Raw genomic sequence first — 24,358 nt, 5'->3', positions numbered from 1 at the left:
GCTTTGGCAAACGTCAACTTGGCTTGGGCTCCAAACCGAAATGCCCTTCGCTGGCCTGACCCTCACTTTTCTCCCTTGTCCTCCAGTAAAAAGTTCCTACCTACCTGCACCTCTACATCATGCCATATACAGAGAGGGGAAAAGTTTACCAAATCAAGACTCATTAGCCATTTGTTCTCTGGAGCATCAAAATATGCCATTTCTGGTGTTCATTTGGCATCGTCTTTGACTGTTTCTACATGACATAGTCGTCTGGTCAGTTCACTGGGGGCAAAAAGTCAAACTGGGCCTCTTGCCTTATCCCTTAAGGACAAAACTCTGCCAGCTAGCTCTGGTTTTGTGCGGGGAGTCTTCTCCCAGTACTTTTGCACAAAGACACCTGAATTAGGTGTTTCCTACTTTTAGTGTCTTCCGTGACTGCTGGAGTAAACAATTTATGTAATTTGCAAACTTCCGATTTCACAAGAACACTTTTCTGTGTAAAAGGAAAATGCGGATGTTTCTACAGATATAGCTAATTCCATTCTGATTTTAGAAGAAGCCTATACATAAGTCCATATAATCTTAAAATTAACTATAGGCTGGAGACTTTTACACTGTATTCTTCTAGACATGCAGGTTTTGTTAACTTATTTTCCCCTTCTGAACATACCTTGCGACTTTCTAAAAACAGAAAAGAATGCTTCTAACTTGTATTTGTATAAGCTCGATACTAAATGCATGATCTTGGGGCGCCTGGGTGGCGCAGTCGGTTAGGCGTCTGACTTCAGCCAGGTCACGATCTCGCGGTCCGCGAGTTCGAGCCCTGCGTCGGGCTCTGGGCTGATGGCTCAGAGCCTGGAGCCTGTTTCCGATTCTCTGTCTCCCTCTCTCTCTGCCCCTCCCCCATTCATGCTCTGTCTCTCTCTGTTCCAAAAATAAAAAAAATAAAAAATAAAAAATAAATGCATGATCTTTTCCCTCCTTTAAGTACAAAGCGTTTATTAAAATCCCATCACTTTCATGTTTGTATCAGGCTACTGGCCACTGTATACTTTCCATTTCTTGGTGACATTATATAAATGGGACAAAGTCCAACGATCGCCCATGGCCCAATAAAAGCCCCCATCTGAGGTGCCTGGGTGGCTCAGTCGATTAAGCATCTAACTCTTGATTTCAGTCCAGGTCAGGATCTCAGGGCTCGTGAGCTCGAGCCCCTAGTCGAGTTCTGTACTGACAGCACGGAGCCTGCTTGGGATTCTCTCTCTCCCTCTCTCTCTGCCCCTCCCCTGCTCATTCTCTCTCTCTCTCTCTCTCAAAATAAATAACTAAAACAAAATAAAAGTCCCACATTACGCATAAAGGCAGAACAACTAGTTCACAAAGTAGAAACGCTCGGAACTAAATGAAAGAAAGCAACTAATGGGCTCCAACTATCAGCTTTTACCTCCTGGAAGGATTATCATTTCAGGTCTACAACCAGATAATAAATGTCTCATCACGCGTTTTCGCAGAAACTGGTAATGGAGCCGTAGAACGTCTGATCTCGGTAAATGTATCTTTCAAAGCCATCGGCAAATTCTCTGCTCTGATTAAAGGAAGGGAGGACAAATCCTCACACATTTATTTATTCCCCATAAAGCTGGGTATCTGGAAGGGGTCAAGGAAAAATCCCATTAAATGTACAGATAAGTATCTCACTTCTTTCAGATGTGCAACCGTTGGCACTGTGGGCACCCTCCATGGTAGAAATCCACCGGGGCTGGAATTGTACTCCACGTGGACAAAGCATTCTCGAAAAGTGTTCTCTGACTGTGGTCACATGAACATCAGGCCACAGTGGCGACGGAAAGTTTAAACTTCACACTTACGACTGACTCCTTCATGTTCACAGAAAGATTAGATCAGAATGAATCCAGAAGAAATCGCTCTGGGTAATAAAGCAAGTGTATCTAATTAGCATTAGTGCAGTGATCAAGTAGAACAGTTCACTGTATTAAGTTACTCTGCTTGTAGCTTTATTTCTGGCACCAAAAGAAGTAGGCTTGCAACCCGTTCACATGAAGTCCACAATAGCTCTGTACATATTCAATGTGCTTAAACCAGACTAAGGTGCTTTCCTTCAGGAACCCTCCAATAGTGATGACAGAGAGATGTTGTTTATAGCAAAGAGCGATTCCTTTAGGAATCCTATCGAGCATGCCTTAGATGGTCTCCCATTACTTGGATAAACTGTCTATTTGCTTCATCAAAAAGAGAACTGCTTAGGGGCGCCTGGGTGGCTCAGTTGGTTAAGCATCTGACTTCAGCTCAGGTCACGATCTCACGGTCCATGAGTTCGAGCCCCGCGTCAGGCTCTGGGCTGATGGCTCAGAGCCTGGGGCCTGCTTCCGATTCTGTGTCTCCCTCTCTCTCTGCCCCTCCCCAGTTCATGCTCTGTCTCTCTCTGTCCCAAAAAAAATAAATAAACGTTAAAAAAAATTAAAAAAAAAAAAAAAAAGAGAACTGCTTATATGCGGGCCACACAGACTTGCCTCTAAAAACAAACATGAGGCCAAGGTTTGGATCCTCCTTTCCTTAAACATGCTTTTAGGAATCCCACGTTTATTTCGATCTGAAGAGCTTTCCTACAACACTGAGACATCACTATAAACCAGGAAGAAACCCAAGATGGGGTATTTAAGTACATACACACACACACACACACACACACACACACACACACACGCACGCACTCACATACACTCACACGCAGCTGCTCACTCAATCTTTTGCTCACCAAAAATAAAAGTTCAAATCAAAACCCAGGACTGACAAATTCAGTTTTTGGCCTCTTATGTTCAAATCACGTAAACATCACGTAAACATCAGCTTTTGGCCTCTTAATGGTCAAATCACTGTCACATCACGTAAACAAATGTGCCCACAACAATGACAACCACAAAAATTTCTAAAACAACAATGATCCTATTTAAAGATGCCGCCTGCATTGTAACGTCTTTCATTTCAAACCAAAAATGATGTCTGATGCCATGAGTAGAAAATAAAGACTTCCTCCAGCCTTTCTAGGATGTGATCCATTTAAGCACAGAATGAAAATATTTTAAAAGGCCCTTTAAAGACCAAGAGGCAGATGTTCAGGTAAAAGCAAAGCCAGGAGATTGTATATTTTAATAAAGCTATTATACGTGCAGCCTCAAATTAGGAGTGGCACTGAGGCTAGGACATGTCTAAACCATCACCACCTGTTTGCCCTGAAAAATCAATTAAAGGCACACTTTCAGAGTACTCCCCTTCGAACCAATAAAACTTAGCCAGCTTCATGGAGACACTTGAGTCCCTCAGAGGGAATGTACTTGAAACCTGAATCCTGAGTCTTTGTGTTCCCGCCCTGTTTGCATTTATATAAACTAACCACAGTAAAACTGGCCTAATGCGAGGGAGACAGAGACCAAAGAGAGAGGTGGGGGGGGGGGGCGGGGGGAGAGAGAAATCCTTATTTCCACTGGCTTCATCCTGAGAATCCTACTTCCTTTTGGTGAATTCCAGTAATTTCTTCAAAGGCTCTTTTTTTTTTTTTTTTTTTTTTTTTGCTTTTCCTTTTTCTGCTCCTTCAGAATTCTGTGCTACATTTTCTGTGCAACACAAGAGATCCAACTTTGCAAGTTGAAAGTAAGGGCAGGAAAGCCATCCCAAGTGTTTTAGTAATTAAACGAATATTGCATAATGAACCATATGCCCAAAGGGCCTGTTCTTATGTGGGCCAGATTTTTGTTTGAATTTTTAATTTTTATATACAGATGAAACATTCGGTGTAATCTACCAACAGCGCGAGGGAACGTGCAACAAGGCAAAGTGTGAGGGACAGTCCGCGTAGGAGCGGGAACAGGAGACGCTAGAGTAATTCTGCTCTGAAGATGTTGATTCAAATGTGTTTCTTCCCCTCCAGCCATTGTTCTTGTCATCTGCTCAGAGTGTTCGGGAGACACATATAACGAACACACTGACAGCTTTATACAGTATGAGTAAAATACAGTGCTGTCAGGCGAAAAGTGCGAAAATCCCACGGAACAAACAAGGATTTCTTAAAAAAAAAAAAAAAATCCTACACCCATCATTCAGACTACCATCTTGAATTACAGGGAATCCTCCCAAGTCTCTTTTGGAAGCTGCATAAATATTATACTGCAGGCTCTAAGCCACATATATTAGCGATTTGAACTGATCTAAGAGGAATTCTTACCTCGCAACAATGCAACCGTGCAGAGCGGGTAGAAAATGCTCAGGGCGAAAGGCAAGCATATCCTCCCCACTCCTGCAGCAATGCACACTATGAATTTGAGGATTCAATATCCTGGCTCAAACATACAGATCCCCAATATTTCCTAAACTCCTGTCATAGAAGAACTGGAAAACCTTCCTTGAAGCTTTGCAGCGGCATTTAGAACATACCGAGTTATAATCCAAGCAACGTAAGAGATACAGGGTCTGATAACATTACTCTGTCAGCTCCTGGACACGCAGGATTTCAGAAGCATTCTCTAAGGCAGAAGGGAGCTTTTTAAGAACGTGTTTGCACAACATTGGAAATTTACAGTGATGGTCTGGACAAAGTTATCAGGTCCTCCGGGTGGGTCAGTCTTGTAAATGCCTAATTCAGGATAAACATTTCAGCATGGGTGTGTGTGTGTGTGTGTCTGTTGGGGAGGGACGGCACAGAGGAAACGCTTAAGTCCACTGTCCTCCGGGTCTTGAACGGAAATAACCCAAATCCAAGATGCCACACTGGGCCTCACGGCATGGAGAAAAGATTATGAAAACAAATCTGATCAAAACTCAAGGTGAAGCCTTAGACTCTTTTCAGCCCCACCCCCCAGGAACACAGATATGCTGTCATTTTCACAACGTAAACACTAGAAGTGGAATGCAAAGCATTTAAAGAGCAAGTCATAATGGAGCTGTAAATAACCCCTCTCACTGCTTTCCCTCTTCATTCAGAGTTTGCGCCTTTCCCGATGGCTAGGTTACTTGATCTAGTGGTCTCAGTGGAAAGACAGATAGACTTCAACTGCAGGCAGAAGACAAAAACTGACAAGGAGCGTCACCTTTCCTGACTGTTTAAATCCTTTAAGGAAGTGCCGTAGCAATTAGAGTGGGAGTGTAATCTTTGCAGAGTGCATTAACACTCTCCGACCTCCTAGACAATAGATCAGACCTCAGACACATAATGCTTCCCTAAGGCTTTTTAGCCAGCATATTTGATCTTTTAGTCACTCCGTGTGTGTTACTATAGGTATCATCCACAGAGAAGGCATTATTCATGAGCACCACTGCCCACTAGGTCTGAGACTGGACTGCAATCAAGCAAAAGCAGGAAAATCACCTTAATCCTCTGCTCTATTTCCTGTATCTTTAAGATGGGCCGAGTGGGGGGGGTGGGGGGGAGGGAGGGAGAGAGTGAGTCTAGACTTCTGGAAAAGAGTCTTTCACGATTCTCTTATTATTTTTTAAAGCTACAGAGTCTGTTCTGTAAAAGTGAATTACAATAAGCCCTTTTTATCTGCGGGGGGTGCCTCCCAAGACCCCCCCCACAGTGGATTGCCTGAAACCACAAATAGCACCGAGCGCTTTTATATACTGTTCTTCCTATACTACATATCTGGGATAAAACTTAATGCATAAATTTAGGCACGGTAAGAGATTCACAACAGAGACGGATGATAACAAAACAGAACAATTACAACATCCTATAACGAAAGTTATGTGTATATGCTCTCTCTCTCTCTCTCTCCCTTAAAATATCTTACTATACATGCCCTTCTTCCTGTGATGATGTGAGAGAATAAAATGCCTATGCAGAGAGATGAAGGGCGGTGAATGACGTGGGCGCGGTGACGGAGTATTAGGCTACGGTGACCTTCTGACATAACATCAGAGAAGATCATCTGCTCCTAGACCGCGGTTAAGACCCAGCCACTAAAACCATGGAAAACAAAACCGCGGATAAGGGGAGACAACTACAGTGGCGTTAATATGCATAGGTCATTCGATGAGTATGGGCTGCAGGGGGGCCGGGGGGGGGCAACCTCTAAAACATCTGATTTTTTTTGTCAACAAGATGAACTTCATAATGGATTCATGGAGAAAAATGCCCTGTGTGATCAGCCGCGCTGGAATATGCAAAAGAAAGCAAAGAGGGGAAATCAAACAAACTCCTTGCACTGCAAGCTTTTAAATCTCCATCTGTCCTGCGGGTTACGGGACAGGGCACACTGGTCAGGCAATAACCTATTTCCTGATGAACACATCCTGTTCCAACTGCTAATCTCACAGTGGAAGCTTGGCTTTTACCATTTATTATAAACATTTTCAAGAACTGCTTACTGCGATATATTTTTTAATGGATTAGATTTTGGTCAGCTGCTAACAGAGCAGAGAACTGAATATTCTTTATAGGAAGACAGCAAAATAGGTTTTCTGAGAGTCTGACTTACTTTCCACTTTTCTCCCTCATGAGTAATTGGAATAGCAATTGAAACAGAATGTAAGAAGGCTAGAAGGTTTCTTTTCTGCTTTTTTTTTTCTTTTCCTCCCTCTTCCATTATAGGAAATTCTGTATCTGAGCTTATGGTATACAAGACCTTATTGTTCTGAACTTTATCACAAGACCTAGTGAAATGTTCAGAAGAGAGACAAAGGCCAAAATTCACATAATTTGCTCAAGACCATCACAGCTGTCCGTTAAAGACACTCAAGATCTAAATAGTCTAAAGCATTTAAACCAAAATAATTACATTTTCTTAGAATCAAGAAATGTGTACTGCGAAGGATTTTTGAATGAGACTGCAAGAAAAAAGGAGAGCTGCTTATTAGCTTTATGTTTAAGCAAATCGTTTCAGAGTTAGCATCTTCAAACCCAAATCTAAGGGAAAAAATGGCAAATGAAAATATATACTCACAAAAAGCAATTTAAGAACTTTCAAACCTTAGCAAGCAGTGAAGAAAGATCGACTGAATGCTTTCACTTTACTTTGACAATGCCTAAGGTCCAAAATGAAATCCATATCCACTATGGAAAGAATGTTACCATATCCACTATGCCTCTTCTAATGTTTTAAAGAAAGTGCTTATGTTATGTTTTTAATCCACGGGTAAAATAGCTTTCAAGCAATTTGTGATCCTACTCAGATTAAAACTAACCATGAACAATTAGCTAAGGAAGAAAATGCCCTCCTGAAAAAACTGGATTTAATACTCTGATGTGAAGGTCTATGTACACACACGTAAACACACACATACGCACGCATGCACACACACACAGCAAGCAAGCACTGCACCTAAGCAACTTCGTACTCAATAGCAAAGGACTTTATAAACCTGACCAATGGCATAGGCATAAAATTTTGGTTAAGAAAACTAAGATTAAGAGTGGAAAAAATGGGCTGTTCTATGAAATCTATACCAACTTGACAATAATCCAGATCTCATCCCTTGTGCCTAAAGACGAACGCCATAGAATATCTGAGTAAGTGATTATAAACTCAGAGATTATACAACACCCCAAGTTTTTTCCTTAAACTCACATAATGATTTCTGCTTGTAGATGATTGTATTAAATTAAAAATAAATTGCTGAAATTAAAATCCCCAAGAAGCAATCCACAGAAATTTACCTTGGACTTTTATCATTTATGAGTTTCTATCGCCACCTGCAGGATTATCTTTAAGTAAACTCAAGCAATAGGCTATTTGCCATTCTTTTTTTTTTTTTTTTTTTCTTTTCCTTTCTTCTCTTCTTCTTCCTCCTCGTCCTCTCTTTTGTGTCTGTATGTGCGTATTGGGGTGGACCAAATTTTGGGGATATCGATTATCTATCTTCTGAAAAAATACACATTACTAAATACATAAAAATCACCAATGAAATGCAAAATTAAATTTATGAAAGAGGTGTAGGTGACTGTGGCCACAGGCAGCCATTTTTTTTAACAGCAAAACACACATCACATTTTCTAATTTTGCGACTTCTGATGGAAAGTTAGCCCATGGAAGCTTCCTTACAAAAATTGTGAGGACTTCACTGGTTCCCAAGGAAGGCAGTTTTTGCTAGCGAATAGCTTCCAAAAAAGTTTTTAATTGCACATGCCTGACTTCTTCCAGAGGAAAAAAAAATATATTAGCAAATTCATACTTAGTGTTCTGTTGCTTTTAAACAAAAGACAAAGGTGACACTACGCATTTTACTGTAGCCCAATAAAGAACAGGTTTTAAGAGCAGAGGTCAAAACTTAAAACACACGAAAGCACAGATTATCACCACCATCACGATCATCATGTTATCTTCGTCACTGTCACCCTAAAGTCTGGATTAGAAAACCCTGTTCCCTGAAAGCAACGGGTTACCCAGATGCACACAGAGTAATGATACAGATTTTTGTTCCTCCGGGGCATATTACCCTTCTGAGAAGCAGGTCTGCGGACTTATAGAATATTTCTCAAATGTAAGACATGGGGAAAAGGCAGCTTTCATTTTCAATAACATAATTCTCGGCTACCGTGTAGATGTAGTTCATACTCATGAACTAAAACCATAACTGCAAAGTTTATGACAGCACACATCACATATCACACAGGCGGTACAGGGGCTAAGCATCCTGTGTTCTCACAAGCCAGGAGGCCTTGGGAAAAATCCCTTTCCCGAAGGCTTCAGTTTCTTCTCATGCGGACGAATGTGAAAGGTCCTCCGATTTAACATTCTATAGCTCCATGCTTCTCCAGAGTTCGAACGGAAGCCACGAGGGTCTTGTTTTCAACACCAAGTGAGCTAAGAAGTGTATTTCTTTCCTCTCCCCACTCCCTGTTTTTTTTGACAAGTTGAAGCGCTTCTTTGATTTTGAATCAAGCCTCTTCAATGACTTAAAGCAAAAAATTTTTAAAGCCTGCTCAGAAATAAAAAAGTAAAGGGCCAGCGAAAAAGATACGGCGTCGAACTCTAAAAAAATCCCAGTGACATTAGAAGTCAATGAACACCGTGCAGAAATATGGCTTAGATGATAAAAGATTGAACTGGATTTTAATTGTCTTCGCATCTTTTTTAGTGAACGTCAGGGCTGGAATATCGGCCGCTGAAAATCGCCAAAAAATGAGCTGTTATCTAAAAAGCCAACGACACAACACCAAGGGAGGAAAAGAGGTAGCCAAACACGCCTTCCTAAATCATAAATCAAAGGGCAAAAGTACAATATAGCAGAGTAAACCCTAACCAGACCACAAAGAAGGTTTCTCTCCATAAACATCAGATCAGGCAGCTAGAATGATTACCAGGCTCTCCTGTAACTGTCACCTGTGGTGGGTCTAATTACAGGCTACAGGCTAAGGCAGGCATGCCCGCATTGCACACGGCAATAAAAGGGCCATCGGCTTGCCAAGCCCAGCCAGACAACGGAGAACACACGCCACCTGATGGGGAGCCCCAAAGATCAGCCAGAGAGACTAATAAAAATGACAGCTTAGAAACAAACGACGAAGCTCGGACCACAAAAGAAAAAAAAAAAAAAAAGACTGTATCAAATTAGCTAGAAATACAAGGACTGAGCAACACTCTTCAACAGGTCCAGACCAACGCAGGGAATCACTTAGGACTGTTTTCACACACTCTGGGGCTCTTTTTCCTCTGCTTCTATTTCTAGATATTCTTTTCCATTTTGGCATCGTGCAAGACGCTTGCATCATCCAGGCGTCACATATAGAAACAGAGGGAGAGATGGAGGAGTACTCATCTCTATAAGAATCACAAATAAAATCCCCCGGACATTCAGGGGCTATTGACCCGGGTTAGAGACTTGTTAGTTCCCTTCATTCCCCTACCGCTGGCTGTCTTGTGGCCGTTTTGCTGTAGATTAGCACCCACTCTGGATAGGCAGCCTTGAGAAAAAGGTAGGAAAAGGCACCTTAAACGAGGTTATGATGAAGGCGGTCTATGGACTGTACCCTCTGATGGGGACCTAGGCTGTTACAGTCAGAGGAGAAGTTAGAATAAAAAGAAAGCATTATCGGGGCGCCTGGGTAGCTCAGTCGGTTAAGCGTCCGACGTCAGCTCAGGTCACGATCTCGCGGTCCGTGAGTTCGAGCCCGGCGTCGGGCTCTGTGCTGATGGCTCAGAGCCTGGAGCCTCCTTCCAATTCTGTGTCTCCCTCTCTCTCTGCCCCTCCCCCGCTCATGCTCTGTCTCTCTCTGTCTCAAAAATAAATAAACGTTAATTAAAAAAATAAATAAATAAATAATAAAAGAAAGCATTATCTGGTAAAAGATGGCCTTCACTGATTCTAGCCCCCTTCCAAGAAGCACTCATTAGAAGCCTACTGTGTACCTAACAGGTACACAGGGCCTTTTTCATTCTGGAGCTCCCAGGGTCCTACTGCGATCCTTCTATCATACAGCCACGTTACACTGAATGTGCCTTTAGTGTTTGACATTAACCTGAACTATTAGGGCATAGAAATACAATTTCTTCACCTTTGATGTGAAGAATTAATTAGGTTAGGTCAAACATGAAGAATATTCTCACAGCTCACAGCTTTCTTGTTTTTTTTTTTTAGTACTCTATAGCTTTAAAGATAGAACCACATGCTTTGCATTTGGTGGTTCCAAGCACGTGACTCAGCGTTAAAAAGAGGTGACTCTTGAACGCTAATTGTATGGCATATAATGCTATCATTTGCACTTCTGCCCTGTCCTGGAACAGGTCCTCCACAAGTCCTCACATAACATCCTTTGCAAGGAAGCAGCAACTATGTGCCTACGCGTGTGCGTGCGCCTCCTTTAGAGAGGCCTCTGAGTTAGAACAACACCGTGCCTACCGATCGTTATATCAGATAATAATCCCTACCCACATGTGTAGCCCATTGAATATTTTTAAATTATCCTCATGAATAGTATCTAAGTTGATCTCCAAAGGACAAATTTGATTTTTCTTATGGAGTGCTTTAATCATTGCGTGGCACCTCTGTGGTTTCAGATGTAAGAGGGTAGGGGAGAGAAGCAGGCGGGTGGCAAGAGAAATGGGGAGAGGTGCTGGGGAGCAGCTGGAAGGAGGGGCAGATGGATGAGAAAGAGGAAGAGAGAGGGATGAATGGAGGGAGATGGGGAAAGAGAGGGGGGTGCTGAATAAGAGACCAGTAAGGACTTAGCATGACAGTTTCATTTTTGTATCTCAATATCTAACTGTACGTGGGACACGAGACATGCATGCAGTGATTGTGGAAAGCGAGGAAGGGAATGAAAGGGGCAAGCCTGAAGAAGGCATTGGCTAGGTCAAGGAGTGACATCGTCTCTAGAGGCTTTTCTTTCGCAAAGATTTAAGACCCTATGCTCAGGACCAAGTTTAAATGAACAGTATGGGTATCTCTGGACAGTAGAGAGACCTAGAACTAGCCTGAATTCACTGGAATCTGCCGAAGATCATGGCCCCCAGCCTGAAAAATCACAGAAGGCAGAAAATGTGTGTGTCTGAGCGCATCCCGATAGAAAGTGTAGGGGAAGCAGTAGGTCACGACGGAAGCATTCCCATACAGAGCCTGGACCTATAATACAAAAGTGAGAGTTAACCATTCACTTGCTATCGAATGGGGCCATGTGAAGACTGGCCATGTATGCTCTTCCAGGAATTAAAAAAAAAGAAGAAGAAGAAGAAGAAGATCTGAAAAAAAAAAAATTAGATCTAACGCTTACTAGTCAAAATTGGGACGCTCCAAATGCCACCTGATTTCAGTCCGCATAGCTATGATTCTGTCTGAAAGTGCAATTCAATTGTAGAGTTGAAAATATAAACATGAAAATACGCGAGAATAGTGAAGAGTGTCCTTTTAAATTTTCAACAGATAATCTTTTAATGCAATTACTATAATTTTATTAAATGGCATAATTAGTTAATGCCTGAGAAGTTGTCAATAGAAGGTACAATTATGTTGTAAAAATTATAATCACAATGGGCAACTGATGGATTGTTCTTATGAAAAAGTGCTGGAAGAAAAAAGCCCTTAAAATATTTTTGAAGGTATCCTATGTAGTCCTCTGTGAAAACGGAGATTTGGGAAATCATCTTATAAATGTTAAGAAAACAATAAACTGTCAAATATCTTCAGCATTTTATACAATATATTTATGTACATTTTGAGCATATGTATGGATGTATACATTTAGAATGTCAAAAAATATCTTCTCCTCCAGACAAAATGGTTATTATAACTGGATTTTTTTTTCGGCTTTAGAGAAATACTGTTAACCTTGAGCTATAAGTGCAAGAACACCTACCAAACATGCAGGGATGTCTGTTTTGCACAGACAACTGACTTCTGGTGGATATGAAACCACCACCAAATGTTTGATCAAATGCAGGTGCATCTAGTTGTAAATAAATTGATGATAGAACTTAAAGAAGAGGTAAATCTTTTAGACACAGTGAACACATAAATATCAGAAGCATCAAAAAGATACGGACCAGCACTATTTTAATAGTCCTATTTGAAACAAAATTCCACGTGATAGTGGTTGTGCGTAGCAAAGTAAATTCAATCTGAACGTTCTTCAGGCCACGGAATGGATCATGGACAGAAGCAATCCTCAGGATCTCCTATGAAATGCTAGCTAAACCGTTCTCACAAAATCTTCCATGGGGAAACTTTGTATTCCCCGAATACCTTTGCTTCTTAGTCTGTGTGTGTGTGCGTGTGTGTGCATGTGTGTGTGCATATGTTTAAGCACATGTGCGCGTGTGGGTTGAAAGTGTCCATTCTGTTACTGCTGCTGTTGTTTTTGAGTTCAGTGTGAAATCATTTCATATTTCTCAACATCCCAAGATCTCTAAAAGTGAAGGATTTGTGTATGTTAACTACGGGACATCACTAAGAAAGTGGGGAATGGTGTTTTTTAACCTTACAGGGAGGGGCCAGGCAGGTTGATTGATGCTTTAAATTATGTATCATTTTGCAGGCCCTGTCGACCCTGAAGAAGAAATTCTTCATTTTTCTGACACTCAAAAAATTGAGGGAAAAAGTCACAGATGTTAAAATCATAGCTTTATGAAGAGACCCATTGATATATGGTAGATTTAGATTGCTTTTTAACATCAAACGTCCAAGTAAAAATTTAATAAAATAAGGAATCCATCAATGCCCCACAGACTTGCCTCCTTTGCTTGATGCAATAGGTGTGTGCCTGAAACACTAGTGGAAAAATGAAAAAAAAATGCAATCCTTTTTTACAGCATTAGGAGGCCTTGGTTATTTAAAATAATCTTCTGATGACGCCATCTGTCAAGTAAATGTTTTTTTTTTTCTTGGTTTTTTTTTTTTTTTGGTCATATGAAAAAGAAATAATTCACTTAAGCCACAATGCAACTTTAGGTCTCTTTATAGACAATATTGGGGTTTGTTACATTCAAGTTCCCAATAGAAAAACAAAACAAACAAAAACCCCACACGGATGGTTGGTTTCACAATATAAACATCACAACGCAGAATTATCTTTTGAGAGCAAATTCAATTCATCTTAACTATCTTTAAATCACATATTTGTACTGAAATACAGGGATAGACAATAGAGCACCCATTCTCCGCCCCCACACACTAGAAATATGGGTCTATTTCTCTGATAGCTGCTGTTTTAAGACATCTGGAAGGAATGCATTAATGTAGATACATAGATGAATGTGCTTGGCTCTACCCATCCCTTATTTTGAACAACCTGGAATTCTCAAAAAGAATCTGGCAAAAGTGTAGATTCCATCCATGACCCTTTCATGGAGTGGTTTTCAGCCTTCACGCTCTCTTGAAAATCCTTCTCCATCATCCAAGACCTTCCCCTACAAAGTGGGTAAAAATAACTCAGTCTCCCACATGGGGCTCAGTCTGGAACCAGGCACTGAGATTTTCCAGACTATCAAGCTATTCCAAGGATGTCTTAACACACATGATTCCCAGGGTCTGGGCTGTTCTCCGGAGATAGTACAGACATTTGCACCTTGTGCCTCTTTAATTCTGGCTCTATCTCTTGTGATTACGATGATCATGACTGAGAATTATTCCCACTCAAATGATGAGGGTTTTCTCCCCCCCCCCCACAAGGCATCTTGGAAAAGGCTTAACACCCACTCATAACATCTAAATACATATCTGAAATGACCGATATAGATGTCCCTACAGTTATTATCATCTATCTAAATACAAGGACCATAAGCACTGCATCTTGAACATCAGTGAGAGGTAGTATAGCCCAATGGTTAAACACATGGACTCTATAGCCTGGTGATTTGGGTTAATATCCCAGCCCATGCTTCTTAAAAGCCTGTGAGTTCTGATACTCTAGTTTACCTCTTTGGGCTCATTTTTGTCATCCGTATAAAGAAGGTAATAACCGATATCGACATCAGCAGGTATTGGTGAGACCTCTAACTGGTAACACTTGTAAGATGCTTCGGACTGTGCCTAACACACAGTAAGCTCTGAAACATGAGCTATTAACGACCCCGAGAGGTCAAAGTCTATGTCTGAGAATGACCACACACAGGTCTATGAAATACCACATGTAATTACAAACCCAGTCATAGGGAAACACACAGATGTGCTTCTTCGAGGCATGATTTTTAGTTACCTTTGACCCTTGTCAATAGCTGACATCTCATATGAATTTGCTTTGCAATTGGAAAAAGCTGAGAATATGACGTTCTGAGCAGAAGAAAAGAAAAGAAACGAATATTTAATTGATAACCAGGAAAGCTCAGGAAACGCAATGCAGTAACACATCTAGAAAACCTGGAAGAAAGAGAAAGACTCAAAAGACATAATGAGCAAAATTTTCCGCAGTCATTCCAGCAAATAAAGAAAACTGAGCCCGCAGACGCATGGTGTGGAATGGTTTGCCCTGAAAAAAACCCCAATTTAATTTCTGACCATAACAATGAATTAAACATTACATAGTCGCATTTGCTTGGCAGGTGTCAGCGAATTAAAGACAACTTTCCTCTCGGAGTATTGAGAAGACGGCCACCCATGTAAGTGGACAGGGGATGAATCCCATGGTGGAGAGGTTTACGCCTGGACAGTCTAATAAGATAAGTCCTTCAATGTTTGTCCACCCACTTGTGACCAAACACCATGCGGACTTGTAGCTTGATAAGCTGCTTGTCTTTAACCCTGCTTTCAACAAGATAATGATGTATCCATATACACACCCATAGGAACCTTTAGAAAATGCATGCGTTGCTTTCACAAAGTCTTTTTTTTTTTTTATTTTTTTTCAATGTTTATTTATTTTTGGGACAGAGAGAGAGACAGAGCATGAACGGGGGAGGGGCAGAGAGAGAGGGAGACACAGAATCGGAAACAGGCTCCAGGCTCCGAGCCATCAGCCCAGAGCCCGACGCGGGGCTTGAACTCACGGACCGCGAGATCGTGACCTGGCTGAAGTCGGACGCTTAACCGACTGCGCCACCCAGGCGCCCCCACAAAGTCTTAAAAAATTTGTTTAATGTTCATTTTTGAGAGACAGAGAGTGCGAGCCGGGGAGGGGCAGAGAGGGAGAGGCAGACAACAGAATCTGAAGCAGGCTCCAGGCTCTGAGCTGTCAGCACAGCGCCGGATGCGGGGCTCGAACCCACAAACCCTGAGATCATGACCTGAGCTGAAGTGGGACGCTTAACCGACTGAGCCCCCCAGGTACCCCTGCTTTCACAGAGTCTTAATATTAATAGCCAGAATACACTGAACGCGATCCTACAATGCCCATGCTCTGTATCATCTGAAAACAGAGACTCTGACGTGATGTCAACAGGCTATTTTACGTCATCTGACAGAACAGAAGTTAGAAAAAAAATGCCTTGAGTTCTGCCCTTAGCTTACAACGCTAGAGTCACTTCCTGGACCTCTAGGGGAAGGAAAATCCCCACTAGGAGCAGGCTTGGCAAAAATGGTTCCTTTCACACCTGTGCAGCGAACCCTCAGGTACCGCTCATCCTCGTTTCGGATACAGAAAGGCCTTCAAACGCCATCCTATTGTTTAGTAAAACCTTGGCCTGAGACCTCGGTTCAGGTCTGTCCTCCGTAGGTCACAGGAGGGAAGCAATGTGCACCACCAGGGACAAGTCCGGTGCTCTCCATCTGGAGGCAGCGATGGATATAAGAGAAGAAGTGCGGCTTTGGCATTACGGGCTCCCCTTCCTCTCTCTCTGGCCCAGGTCACCTGAGGATCCAACACTTTGCAGAAAGACAACCCTTAACGGAGTCCACGGAGGCAAGGACCCAGGACCCCAGCCAAGGGTGGCCCCTAAGCTTGAAATCACCCATCCATACTCTACAGGTGGCTAACCTAAGTAAGTAGGCAAGAGCCACAAAAACGAAATATTTTCCCCCAAATGAAGGCTTGGATGCCCATAATCTTAAAATATAGTAAGGGAGACTAACATATATATATATATATATATATATATATATATATATTTTTTTTTTTTTTTTTTTTTTTTTTTTTTAATTCTATCCTAAAAATATTGTCTTTGCACGCTCTTGCCTTAGGAGCAGAAATAGTCTTGGAATGACCATGACCGTAGGGCCGGCCGAGACACTCTCTAATAAGATTACACTTCATCGGCTTAGGGAGGGGAGATACCACCTCTCCGGATCTGTCGTATCGCTGACATCCGCCACGGCTGGCCCAAGCAAGCCTGAGATGAACATTCCAACATGGAATTTCAAATTAAAACTGAAGACTGCCTGCTTTTAAGGCAGCACCCTCCGTTCCAGGCCCTTCAGAGAAAAGGCGCATGCGCATCGTTCCTAAATGATTGCACGGTTTCACCGATGCCCAGTGGCAAATGTGCCCTGCCACACACCGACAGTGGAGACTCCCAGCGTCTTCCACACCCAGGTATTCTTGCGAAGTCACATTGTGGCGAGCCAGCGAGAAGAGAGCCCCCTTTATCTTCCGTTTTGTGGGCCACGGGGCCTTGAAAGGATGATGTGGCCGCCTGCGGCTGCCAGCCTGGCCGTGTGCTCCCCGGTGCGGTGGCCGCAGGGACGACCCTCACACCGGACGGGGGCACAGGGGGCCCCACTGCCAAAGCTCCCTTCCCGTTTAGAAGTCCCCCCCCCAGCAGACAACCTATTTCTATTCATTTGTTCTAATCTTTCCTCAGATCAGGCCGGCAGCCCATTAATCATTTCTGTCACACCCCTACATGAGCCAGTGCAATGGAGCTCTGTTTTTCTAAAAATCACACTGCCAGAAATCAAGCTCAAGAGGGAGGAAATCCTCTCCTCCTCACAGGGGCTGGCTGGGGTGCTGACTGGAAGGAGCCACCAATTGTGTTGACTTTCCTCTTTTGCCCAGAATCACAAGAGAACATTCCGTGGAAAGTTTTTGAAGAGAACTCAGGTGGGGAGTGAAGGGTGGGGGGGGGGGGGAGGAGGCTGAAGAGGAAGCCAACGCATGAAGCCCCCAGCTGAGGAGAACGTAAGAAAGGGAAGAAGATGAATAAATGCCAAGACAAAGACAGATACGGATTAATAACATTCTTACTCATGTTTTTACTACGGCCGATTATTTTCAGCAAGTGCAGACCAAAGAAAAAGTATATTAAAGGTCAAGGTCGCAGCCATGAGAGGCCTGCTACATCTTGAAGCAATGAAAATCTAAAATTAATTAGACCTAACAGAATGTTCTCCATGGCAAAGAAAAAGCCTCTTGTGGAGCTGGTACACTTGCTTATGGATACATTGGGAGTGACCTTGAAGCCACAGACATCTTGGGTTTTTTTTGTTGTCGTTGTGTGTGTGTGTGTGTGTGTGTGTGTGTGTGTGTGTTTTAATGAGGATATGCCTGTGGGGTAGGAGAGACCAATGACAATTCAAACAAACAAACAAACAAACAAACAACAACAACAAAAACCAGAGACAAGATGGATCATGATTCACCAATGATCATGACTCAGAATCACTCACACATCCCCATTAGGCCCTATTGTGATTTTTGCACCTTACACAGATTAATGGCGTGATATAAAAGGCACCAGATTAGCAGTGGAGAGATTTGGTTTCTCCTCCCACGTCTGACAAGACCAATCTCATCAAGAACAAGTCCTCTTGCAAATGGCGGAGAATGTCCAGAGACGTAATGTGAGGGGCACTGCACCAACTTTCAAGGCCTCGTCAGATTCCTGGACTCTCAGTGGTTAACTTGGGTGATTTTAAGATCTCTTGCTGCTCTGCTGAGATTCTGTGATTTTATTACACCTCATAAGGACGGGCCGGCATCATCAGAGAGAAGAGTGCATCTCACACACATCAGTCACTCTCTTTTGTGGTGCTGGGTCACCGTGTAATGGGAGGTCATCAATTATGACTCAAGTGGTTTGATATGAATAAATTTTGGGATCAAATTGGTGAATACTTACTCAACACATAAATTAGAGCAATGTAGTCATGTGATTTTTCACCTGTCCTTTTTCAAAAAAAAACACTGGCATTCACTGGGACAGGAGGAGAGAAATGTATACCACGGAGGGACTGATACAGACACAGTTAATGCTAATATAATAATCACCACCATGTACAGAGACACATTCTTAAGAGAATAAAAACCATTTAAAAATATCTAAACGTTGGATCTCTTAAATTCACTGATAGCATAGGAGTAAGATTTGGGTAATTTAAAGGATTTCCAATGGCAAATCTGATGTAAGTACAGTCTTACAAAGACATCTCCAGTATCATCACCCATGCTACGGTGTATTTCGGAAAGATGAACGGATACCATTTACGGTTTCCTTACAGGTGTGAACTTCAGCTATGTTGAACGCGTGTTATTCTGCTTCACGTCCGTAAAATAAAACCCATCTGCATTTGGATTTGGGACTCAGAGGCAAATCATCTGAACATAAAAAAGGAAGCTTACCACAAACGCTACTGCACTTCTTAACGTGGATTCCCACTGGAAGCAGCTTTTAAGGAACTGTATTGTATTCCACATTGCCATGGTGATTCTTTTCACACGGTCTACATCTCTTGATAAGATCTAATAAAAAAAAAATGGAAAACAGGGAACTAGATTTAAATACTCCAAATATTCTCTTTAGATCAGGCAGCTTGGGCATTTAAATTATATTGTGTATAGCTGCCAATTAAAAAAATAATAATAGAAAGCAAAAGTCCTAACACCTCTTCTAAAAAAAATTTTTTTTTAACACGATCATCCAGAGAGGGAAAAACATACAATGCATTTTACAGCTCTTTTGATGGAGAAGAGCCTGTTGTAATAGTGTTCGGGACAGAACTGAGCTGGTAAAAGCTACAGCAGCCTGGCATTTCGTGTGTGTGTGAATTTGTGTGCGGTGGGGGAGGCAGGGAGAGAGGGGGATAGGTAGAGAGAGAACATGGGAGTGAATATCTATTTTAGTTTGGAAGTAAATGGATGGTTTTGCTTTGGAAACTAAATGTACAAGTATTCTAACTCACGTAGTCCAGGAAAAAAAAAAGCCTAGAGGAAAATATAATTCTGGGAGGAGAACCCAGCTCTCCTACCTCCTAACATCTCTTGTCTTCTACAATGGGGTCCATCTTGGTATTAACCTTGCAGACTGTGAAGAAAATTTAGGGGCTCGGTGGCTGTCACATGGTAAGTGATCTCAAGCACTCGGATCATAAACACAAGCTTCAACTGTGTAAAAACATGGCGACACAGGGGCGAGAGGCACGTGGGGAGGATCCTAACATACCCCAGGATCTCAGCCCCCCAGTCCCCTGATGCTCTCAGAGCTCAAAGCCACCCCACGTGGAGGTCCTGTTTGGCAAAGGACACGTCTTTTCTCCCAGTTGTGCCCAGATTCATTTCAACTTGTTTGCCAAGCAGCTATCCCACCTACCTCCACTTGGGTTTTAACTTGCAAGTAAATAGGGCATGAGGCAGTGGTAGTGAAGGAGGAGGAGGAGGAGGAGGAGGAGGAGGAGGAGGAGAGGAGGAAGAAGAAGAAGAAGAAGAAGAAGAAGAAGAAGAAGAAGAAGAAGAAATGACATTTACTCAGATTACACCCAACACATATCACACTCCATGTTATGGCAGGCCGAAAGAAAACATTGGGATGCTCCCTTCGAAAGACATCCCAGGCCCTTCCCAAGTGTGCCCACAAGTTCATGGGAAACGAAAGGCTGAGGAGATGCATTTATATTTAACTGCTTTATGTAATCCACAGCTGCTCACCCCTCAGGAAATGGTGGAAGTAATAAACACTTTAAAAAAGGGACACTTTGTTCTTTGTTACACAACTGAAGAGGGACAATAGGTACCGAGTGAAATTCTGAACTGTGTCATCGGAATAAGACAGGGAGGGACTCTGAAAAGAAACATAAAGGTCACGGTAAAAAAAAAAAAAAAATTCAAAACTTTCCCTTCTGGGCCACGATCTTCACTTTTTGTTAAACTGATGAGAGAGGAATTAAGGGAAACAGGCGGTGGCGGGGGGGGGGGGGGGGGTGGGAGCAGTTAACTCATAAGGAGGTAAAATGCCAACACATTCCAAATATTTAGACAATAAGAACGTGGCAGGAGCAGGCCGTGGGTGACCTCCAGGCTAGACGCCCCTAAGATCCGCTGGGCTGATCCACTGAAGGACTCTCTGGGCACAGCACCTCCCGGAAGCCTTGGAAGGGCAGACAGGGAACTGGCTCTACCTGAAGGAGGCTAGGCACGTCCAGTAAATTCGGGAGAACGTCTACAGAGGCTGACACTAGGTTATAGAACGATCCAGGAGATCAATGGGCGGCTGACTCCTTCTGCTTCATCCAACATAGGTTTCCAGTCTTTCCCTTCTTGTTGTGCTGACTTGCTTTGGGACAGATGGGAGGACAAGGAAGGAGCAGGGCTGGAGAGAGATGCTGGGGTGGAGGAAGAGAGAGAGAGAGACAGAGAGAGACAGAGAGAGAGAGGGAAGAGGGAGACATGGAGAAGGAGGAGGAGGAAGGGGAGGAAGAGGAGGAAGGGGAGGAAGAGGAGGGTGGGAGGAAGGAAGGACGGAAGGGAGGGGAGGAGGGAGGTGGGGCGAGCCGCTAAGTAATGACTAATAAGCACTTCCGGTGCTAAGTGTACTCACAAGCCAGTTGACTGTACCCACCTACCTTCTTGGACAGCTTGCGGCTATCTTCAACAAAGCGCTTTTCTCTGGGAGTAAAGGTCCTAATACTCGCCTTGACCTAGAAAGACATCATTGTTGAGAAAGAGGAAAGGGCAGCATTTAAATGGACTTCATTCTCTTCTTTTTCTCGTTAATGACTGGGAAGAACGTGGAAACCAGTATCTTCTGATCCCAAGGTCCCCGGCAGGGAGCAGGGAAATGGAGACTAATCTCTGGGCTCCGCACGTGTTTCCGGGGATCTCATTTCACCAACTAGTCACTTGGGCAGGTGAGACAGGATCCAGAAGACTCTGGAGTGAGCTGTATCCACTGTGAAAATCACCAGAGGTGTTGTAACCACGGCCCAGAGCGGGTTCATGAAGTTCTTGGACTAGTCTCTAAAAAGCAAGACTTCCTTCTCAGGGTTTTAAAACTGTATTTTTGGGGCGCCTGGGTGGCGCAGTCGGTTAAGCTTCCGACTTCAGCCAGGTCACGATCTCGCGGTCTGTGAGTTCGAGCCCTGCGTCGGGCTCTGGGCTGATGGCTCAGAGCCTGGAGCCTGTTTCCGATTCTGTGTCTCCCTCTCTCTCTGCCCCTCCCCCGTTCATGCTTTGTCTGTCTCTGTCCCAAAAATAAATAAATGTTGAAAAAAAATTAAAAAAAAAAAAAGTAAGAATTTCAAGGGGCACCTGGGTGGTTCAGTTGGTTGAGCATCCGACTTGAGCTCAGGTCATGATCTCAGTTTGTGGGCTCGAGCCTGGCGTTGGGTTCTGTGCTGACAGCTCAGAGCCTGGAGCCCCTTTGGATTCTGTGTCTGACTATCTCTCTGCCCCTCCCCTGCTCGCCCTCTGTCTGTCAAAAATGAATAAATGTTGGGGCGCCTGGGTGGCGCAGTCGGTTAAGCGTCCGACTTCAGCCAGGTCACGATCTCGCGGTCCGTGAGTTCGAGCCCCGCGTCAGGCTCTGGGCTGATGGCTCAGAGCCTGGAGCCTGTTTCCGATTCTGTGTCTCCCTCTCTCTCTCTGCCCCTCCCCCGTTCATGCTCTGTCTCTCTCTGTCCCCAAAATAAATAAAAACGCTGAAAAAAAAATTAAAAAAAAAAAACTGTATTTTTACCAGGAATACTTGGTCTGTGAAAACCGGTCTCCAGCTTATAGAAACATCTTTCCACCGAGAATCTCATTTCCTCCCAAGTATATGGAAAAATAAGGAGATGTATCCTCTGAGACCCATTTTATGGGGAATAAACTGAGGCTGAGAGAGGTGAAGCGGTTTGTCCCAATCACCATACTCTAGGAAAGTCTCAAGGAATAAAATTCAAGTCCTTCTTCATCAGATGGACAACTGGAAAATCATCTAACTGGCATGTATTTTTCATAAAGCTTTCCTCCCTAAAACTCAGGTTTTACCTTTGTGCATAATCTAGACATTTAAAAAAATTTTTTTTTTTTTTATGTTTCATTTATTTTTGAGAGACAGAGAGAAACAGAGTGCAAACAGGGGAGGGGCAGAGAGAGAGGGAGACACAGAATCGGAAGCAGGCTCCAGGCTCTGAGCTGTCAGCACAGAGCCCGAAGAGGGGCTCGAACTCACAAACTGTGAGATCACGACCCTGAGCCACCGTCGGATGCCGCACTCACTGAGCCCCCTGTGCGTAGTCTATACTCAAGTGCTTGTCAGAAGAAAACAGGAAACGAAGGGTCATCTGTGGCACAAGATGCACTTAGGAGTTTCCTTGAAGGCGAATCAACGGGGGAAAAGAGGAAGTAACACCAACCACTTCCAGACTGAAGACTGTACCCAGAGTTCTAGCATTGTGGAGAATAAAAACATAAAAATGTCTCCGTCCTTGATTTTATGAATAATTTCTGAGCTACACTAAACAAGAAACAGGGCAGCACGGGAATAATTGCAGAGACAGAAAGATCTGGAGCTGGATGCTGACTCACTCATTTACTAGTAAATCAGCTCTCTTATTTAATTCCATTTGCTCATCATAAAATGGCATTAATGATACCTATTTACCAGGTTTAGCGCGAGGATTAAATGAAATAATGTCAGAGCCTGGGCCCTTGTAGGTGGCCACTAAATGGCCGCCATTCTTATAATTACTGTAAAAGCTCCATTATCCTACATTCGTGTATACCACTAACTGGATTAACCTGTGCTCTCCTTTTCCTTTCTAGAACCTACTGCTGACACCATGGCATATGCATGGTCACAGCTAAGTAGGCCACTTCTCTGCATGCTTAGGAATCTGCTCACAACCATCGAATTGTAGGTCTACGAAGAATCAACTGCGCTGACTTCTGAACTTGTTTATGCCAGTTCTGCCCATTATCATAATTCCACATTTTTAATCAATTATCATAGAAACCATTGAAATCCAAGCATGGACCCGAAGACTTGAAATGTATGTTGCTCTAGAAAGCCTTGATAACGAGGTCAGTCACTAAAAAAGATATTGTTATTGAGGTAATGGTTTGATGGAAAAAAAAAAACAGTCTGGAAAATTCTATATTCAGATTGTTTGAGTATCTTTCAAGTAGATCTCCACTTGTAAAAAACCAGAAACTAGGTATTATTATAGATGTTATGAGTATATTGCTGCAAGGAATATGTTATAGAACTAAACATGATCCATGCTATAAAAAAAAACAGATTTTGGGGGCGCCTGGGTGGCTCAGTTGGTGAAGCATCCAACTTCGGCTCAGGTCACGATCTCGGGGTCCGTAAGTTCGAGCCCCGCATCAGACTCTGGGCTACAGCTCACAGCCTGGAGCCTGCTTCCGATTCTGTGTCTCCCCCTCTCTCTGCCCCTCCCCTACTCACACTCTGTCTCTCTCTCTCTCAAAAAATAAATAAACATTAAAAAAAAATTTTAAACAGATGTTTATGCCCACACCTAAAGATTGGCAAAGGAATATTTACATATTTTATATTGAACTAAAGGTTTAAGGTACGCTTTAAAAATTCCTCCCTTAACTGTACTTTCCAAATGGGTAATTACTTGTCTTGATAGTGTTGGCTCGCAAGACATCTACTTTAACAACTAAATAACATGTCAGAGGCTTGAAAATACCTGTCTGACCCCCAATCGTTGCCTTAGAGAACATTACAGGTGATAAAGATAAAACACGAATTTCGCCTTCAATTTTTGCTTTTTTCTTTTTCTTTGACATTTAGATGTATTGAGAATTAAACACCATCAATTCTACTGGCTCAACAGG

General features: G+C 42.9%; 1 protein-coding gene and 1 long non-coding RNA gene across 10 annotated transcripts in view; both read right to left on the bottom strand.

Moving 5' to 3' along the window:
• The window catches only part of MCTP2 (multiple C2 and transmembrane domain containing 2), a 243,480-nt gene that overhangs the window by 56,234 nt on the left and 162,888 nt on the right, over positions 1-24,358 (bottom strand). For 8 of the 9 annotated variants that reach the window (XM_011282736.4, XM_045058861.1, XM_045058858.1 and 5 more), the window contains 2 exons: positions 21,133-21,207; positions 18,917-19,036 (listed from right to left, as the gene is read on the bottom strand). In XM_011282736.4, coding sequence (XP_011281038.3) covers positions 18,917-19,036; positions 21,133-21,207 — 195 coding nt within the window. Of the gene's footprint in view, positions 1-1,689; positions 1,910-18,916; positions 19,037-21,132; positions 21,208-24,358 lie in introns of those variants that run through there. The other variant, XM_045058862.1, reaches the window with a different exon arrangement.
• Positions 13,367-15,352, bottom strand: LOC123385821. Its single transcript, XR_006598897.1, has 2 exons — positions 14,624-15,352; positions 13,367-13,835 (listed from the first exon to the last, which is right to left on the bottom strand). It is a non-coding gene; the product is annotated as an uncharacterized LOC123385821 (long non-coding RNA).

This window comes from Felis catus, chromosome B3, assembly GCF_018350175.1.
Source record: "Felis catus isolate Fca126 chromosome B3, F.catus_Fca126_mat1.0, whole genome shotgun sequence".
Taxonomy (NCBI): domain Eukaryota; kingdom Metazoa; phylum Chordata; class Mammalia; order Carnivora; family Felidae; genus Felis; species Felis catus.
The sequence above is the reverse complement of the archived record's forward strand: the minus strand, read 5'-3'. Positions and strand labels throughout refer to the sequence as shown.